Source organism: Prosopis cineraria, unplaced genomic scaffold, assembly GCF_029017545.1.
Source record: "Prosopis cineraria cultivar Desert tree isolate PC_DT_omini unplaced genomic scaffold, ASM2901754v1 PC8, whole genome shotgun sequence".
In the NCBI taxonomy this organism is placed as follows: Eukaryota; Viridiplantae; Streptophyta; class Magnoliopsida; order Fabales; family Fabaceae; genus Prosopis; species Prosopis cineraria.
This window is the reverse complement of record NW_026555339.1, coordinates 20,864,703-20,870,719: the sequence shown is the minus strand read 5'-3', so window position 1 is coordinate 20,870,719 and position 6,017 is coordinate 20,864,703. Positions and strand designations below refer to the sequence as shown.

Genomic DNA, 6,017 nt, shown 5'->3' with positions numbered 1-6,017 from the left:
CTTTGGGAATATGTCCTGCAATATGGCCAAAAAATAACCTTGTGCTTTTTTCGTGACTGCTTATATTAAAAGTAGTATTCAACGAAGGAGTAAAACATCTGATTCTGGGACTACATTATTGTTGTATCTCATACATGTATTCAATAATTTGATCTCTAGTCAATATTACCAACCAGATAATATACAGATACACATGCATCAACTTATGACGATTGAAAAGTACAAAAGGAATTCCAAAAATTGTAGCATAAAAAAAAAGTGCCTCACTGAAAGAGAATTCCCAATAACATTTAATTAAATTGTCTACTTAAACATGTTATAAAAAAAATTTGTCTACTTCAACAAAAATATCTTTTGTCAGAAATAACTGATTCAAGGCATAATTTTTTAAGAATAGTCAAATTTGTTCTGGGGATGATAGCTTAATTATAGAGGTATAGTTAATTTGTTTCATGTAATTGTAAAATGTTTGAGAATTTTCGGTTCAAGGACTAACTTTGAAAAGACATAGTAAATAGCATGCCCCAAGTTAGATTGACATCAAATATAAGACTGATATAAAAAATTACAAAAAAATGATAAATTCATCAATTGTGAAATAGAATAAATGTTTATATCATCACATATATATATTATACAAGACATACCTTCTAAGAAGTTGAGAGACAAAGAAATGTGTTCAAGTGATGATAAGTTAGAGATAGTTCGAGGTATACTTCCTGAAAGCATGTTTCTGGAAATGCATAAACTTTCAGGTGTTGAAGTCTTCCAATATCCAATGCAATAGATCCATTGATAATATCAGACTTCAAATCCAAGGTCTCCAACTTCATCAAATTGGATATGCTTGGAGGAATGACACCTCCAAAACTATTATTGCCAAGACTCAAGTGTTGAAGCATAAACAAGCTTCCAATCTGAGTCGGAATTTCTCCACTAAAAGTATTATAACTCACATTTAGAATTTCCAATTTACACAATTGAAGCAACTCTTTTGGCAACCCACCATGAAAGTTGCTGCTTTGCAGTTCAAGTTTTTCTAGGAAGGATAAATTTTCAATACGTGAGGGTAAGGTGCCCTCAAGACCTATCTCAAGATAACTCAGGATTCTCACTCCCTCATTATTAAAATCACATGTGACTCCAAACTAGTTGCAAAGGGAAGATGATGAGTTGGACCAATTTATCAAGTGATTGTAAGGGTCCGTAACAGAAGGTTTGAAAGCAAGAAGTGTCACTCCATCAAGGGTAAAATTGGAATGACATAAAGATGGGCAAACCATCAGACAAAGCATGTAGAAAATGGGGGAGGATAAATGAAAGCATGTATAAAAAACATCAATAATTTAACTACCTTTCTTTGATTCCGGTAAAGTAGCTAAAAATGACTTATATATAGGATGGAATGTAGTAAATGAGAGTGCAATAATAGGGAAAAAATTGATCAACTGGCATTGAATTTCTAAAACAACGGTAATTTCATCACATAGGGAGTACACACACACACAAGTGCATAACACTAATTCATGATATCCCTAAAAGGATCATTACACATTAATACAAAACATTCTTATTCCAACACCCACACACATATGACATAAGCGTTATTTAGGTTTGCAATGATAAACATGATCATCGGCTAATTTGGTGGAACCTTATGTTCTTCAGTTTTTGGCTCATTCTCTGGTGTGCTCAGCAGTTTGCCTATTGATCGAGATTTGTCTAATGGTGGTGGTTCGAGTGGCGGCTGTTTGTACTCTCTGCGCGGTGTTGGTGTAGAATCTCCTGCACAGATTGAGGCTGTTTTTATTGTATATTTAATTTGTTCTAGTGATGATAGCTTAATTATAGAGGTATAGTTAATTTGTTTCATAATTGTAAAATGTTTGAGAATTTTTGGTTCAAAGTCTAACTTTGAAAAGACATAGTAAATTGCATTCCCCAAATTAGATTGACATCAAATATAAGATTGTTATAAACGATTACAAAAAGCGATAAGTTCTGGGAATGCATTATTGTTGTATCGCATATATGTATTCAGTAATTTGATCTCTGGTCAATATTACCAACCAGATAATATATACATATGCGCACCGACCTATGACAATTGAAAAGTACAAAAGGAATTCCAAAAATTATATAGTGCGAAAAAAAAGTGCCTAGCTGAAGGAGAATTCCAAATAAATACATTTAATTAGCTTCTCTATCTTAACAAAAATATTTTTTTGACAGAGACAACCCATTCAAGGAACAATGTATATTATTATCATCATCTATGTTTATACAATTTGGATTTGAGAGAATCTCTATGTTTATTGTAAAGAAATACTTCCTTTTACAATGTGGTAAAAAAAAGTAACTATTTTTATTGCTCGTGCATAAAATATCATATGAACAGAAAATTAAGTAGAACGACCCTTTAATTTGATAAAAGTATTTATATACCTTCTAAGTGATTGTTGTCTAGAAATAACTCTTGAAGCCTAGTGAACTTGCCAATGCCTCTTGGTATGTGATCAGACAATTGATTAGCACTTAAGTATATGCTGCCCAAATTTGTAAGATTGCTTATTTCATTCGGAATATTTCCCACAATATTACAACACAATAAAATCATAATGCTGTGAATTTTGTTGCACAAAATTAAACATTCTAATTCCACACCTCTCACCTCCCACAATTTTACTTTTATGTTTTGGAAACAAATTTGATATAGTCTGTTGAGTATATATATATATATACTTGGTTTAATAATTTACAAAGAATAATTTTAATTTTAAAACATAAAATAGAATAAACTCGTATGAATTTGTTTTATGATTTTTAAGAATCCTTGTGAAAAAGAAGTTATAAAATTAAAGTTAGAGATTTAATTTGGGGTCCATTTGTTTGATCTTCCTTTTACAAGATGATCACTTATTTTTTATGAAAATTTATTTTGTGAAATTTTATGATATTTGTTTAAATTTTGAAAATAATCAAATTTTTTTAAAAAACATATTTCTAAGTTCTGACTATTTTGAAATGCTACTTTGAATAGTTTCCAAAAAAGAAAAATTTTATATACTTAGCGTTATATGTTATGGTGGTTGTTTCCAATTGAATAAAGAGATGCGTATCATTTATAGATTATTTATTCTAAAATAATTTTTTATTAATATTACTAACTCATTAAATTTCACTTGTTTTGATTTGATTGGATTTAAGTACAATACATTAAATATATAAGGTCAAGTACCTAAGTCTTGCTCGTTTAAAATAACTAAATAATAATTTTTTATGAATAGAGATCCATGAAGATATCATAAAATTTAAAAATAACTATATAATAATCACCTTTCATTACTATAATCAAGCATAAAATAACATATGCTTTTTATAAAATATCTACAGCATATATCACTTTTTTAAAAAAAATATCTAAATGACATAAAACTCAATTAGTTTTTAATCATAAACAAATGGGTCCTTGATTTATTTTGTAGTATAGACTTATGAAAATATATTGTCTCCTAAATATAACCATTGAAATCGTCAATTTGACATATATTTGAAGGGATGCTTCTCCAAAAATTATGGTCACTCAAAAAAGTTGTTTATAATGATTCCCATTAAAAAATAAAGGAACAATTATATATAGGTCTTATAGAGCAGATTTATTTACAGCTAGGTCCCTTGGAACTTGAGTATAATTTGAAACTAGGGTGCAAAGACAGTAATATCCCTATTAAAAATACATTACATCGATCAAGTAATTTACAATTACGTCATCAATAATTTACAACTATCACTTCAACTTTTTACAACTGTAATTTCACATATTTAATAATTAAAATGATCATGCATGATAAGTTTAATACTAATTATATACAATACCTTATTAGTAATTTGCAATTATCATATCAACATTTTACAACTATAACTTCACACATCTAATAGTTAAACTGATCATATGTTACCAACAAAGTTTTATATTAATTGTTTACAACTATTTCATCAATAATTTACAACTATTATTTCAACTTTTTATAACTGTAACTTCACATATTCAATAATTAAATTGATCATGTATTGCAAGTAAGGGTAATAGTATCTGTACACCTTAATTTCAAATTATACTCAGATCTCAAGGGATATGGTTATAGTTTCTAAATTACGTGGGATTTATTTGTAAATAAGTCCACTCCACAGGATGTAATTGTCCCAAAAATAAAAGCAAACAATAGTTAAAAGAAGTTATGATTCATTAAAAATGTACCTTGGAGGTTATTGCCTCCAAGATATAAAATTTCAAGCATGATCAAATTTCTGATGCTTGGTACTTGGCCTGACAACTTATTCATACCCATGTACATATTTTTCAGATTTGTAAGCTTATTCATTTCTTTGGGAATATGTCCTGCAATATGGCCACAAAATAACCTTGTACTTTTTTCGTAAGTACTTATATAAAAAATAATATTAAACGAAAGAGTAGACATAATTTTGGGAATGCATTTTGTTGCATGTCATACATGTATTCAATAATTTGATCTCTAGTCAATATTACCAACCAGATAATAATATACAGATATAGAATAATACATGCATCAACTTACGACAACTGAAAAGTAGAAAAGGAATTCCAAAAATTATAGCGTAAAAAAAAGTGCCTCGCTGAAAGAGAATTCCCACCAACATTTAATTAAATTGTCTACTTAAACAAAAATATTTGTTGTCAGAGATAACTCATTCAAGGAACAATTTTAAAGAATTGTGAAATTTGTTCTGGGGATGATAGCTTAATTATAGAGGTGTAGTTAATGCGTTTAATGCAATTGTAAAGTATTTGAGAATTTTCGGTTCAAGATCTAACTTTGAAAAGACATAGTAAATAGCATACCCCAAGTTAGATTGACATCAAATATAAGACTGATATAAACAATTGCCAAAAAAAAAAGATAAATTCTTCAATTTTGAAATAGAATAAATGTTTACATAATCACATATATATTATACAAGACATACCTTCTAAGAAGTTGACAGACAAAGAGATGTGCTCAAGTGATGATAAGTTAGAGATAATTGGAGGTATACTTTCTGAATGCATGTTTTGATAAATGCTTAAAAATTTCAGGTGTTGAAGACTTTCAATATCCACCGAAATAGATCCATTGATAGAATTAGACTTCAAATCCAAGGTCTCCAACTTAGACAAATTCCATATGCTTGGAGGAATGAGACCTTCAAAACTATTATTGCCAAGACTCAAGTGTTGAAGCATAAACAAGCTTCCAATCCAGGTCAGAATTTCTCCACTAAAAGTATTATAACTCAAGTTTAGAATTTCCAATTTGTACAATTGAAGCAACTCTTTTGGCAGCCCACCATGAAAGTTGTTGCTTTGTAGTTCAAGTTTTTCTATGAAGGATAGATTTCCAATTTGTGAGGGTAAGGTGCCCACAAGACCCATCTCAGGAAGACTTAGGATTCTCACTCTCTCATTGTTAGAATCACATGTGACTTCGAGCCACATGCAGTAGGAAGATGATGAGTTGGACCAATTCTTCAAGTGATTGTAAGGGTCTCTAATAGAAGATCTGAAAGAAACAAGTGCCAATCCATCAAGGGTAAAATTGGAATAACATAAAGATTGGCAAACCATGAGACAAAGCATGGAGAAAATGGAGAGGGAGAAATGAAAGCAAAGATTTCCCATGTTGAATAGGCTCAGAGCTTCTTAGGTTAAAGAAAAAGAAGAAAGCTTCACTATATATAAGCTCTTGAGAGTGATAAGAGTAATGATAACAATATAATTAATTGTTGTAACCTATAATAGCTAATAATAATGAACAAAATAATATGCAAAAGCTGTTTTGTAATGGAGAAAAATAGAAGGAAATGTTAGAATATTGGTGAATTTACTTGACCTAAAAAATTAAAAAGTGGATCCCATTCAAATTTCCCTGTAATCAAATTGGCACCGTTGATTTAATGCTAATATATGTAGCAAACTTGCGCTCTTTTTTTCTTTCCTG

At 29.6% G+C, this 6,017-nt stretch overlaps 1 protein-coding gene across 1 annotated transcript; it reads right to left on the bottom strand.

Moving 5' to 3' along the window:
* Window positions 1-650: 650 nt before the first annotated feature.
* LOC129317450 (LRR receptor-like serine/threonine-protein kinase EFR) lies at window positions 651-5,698 on the bottom strand. Its single transcript, XM_054961775.1, has 4 exons — window positions 5,008-5,698; window positions 4,259-4,399; window positions 1,655-1,785; window positions 651-1,148 (listed from the first exon to the last, which is right to left on the bottom strand). The coding sequence occupies exons 1-4, from the start codon at window positions 5,696-5,698 to the stop codon at window positions 651-653; spliced, it is 1,461 nt and encodes a 486-aa protein (XP_054817750.1).
* Window positions 5,699-6,017: the final 319 nt, after the last annotated feature.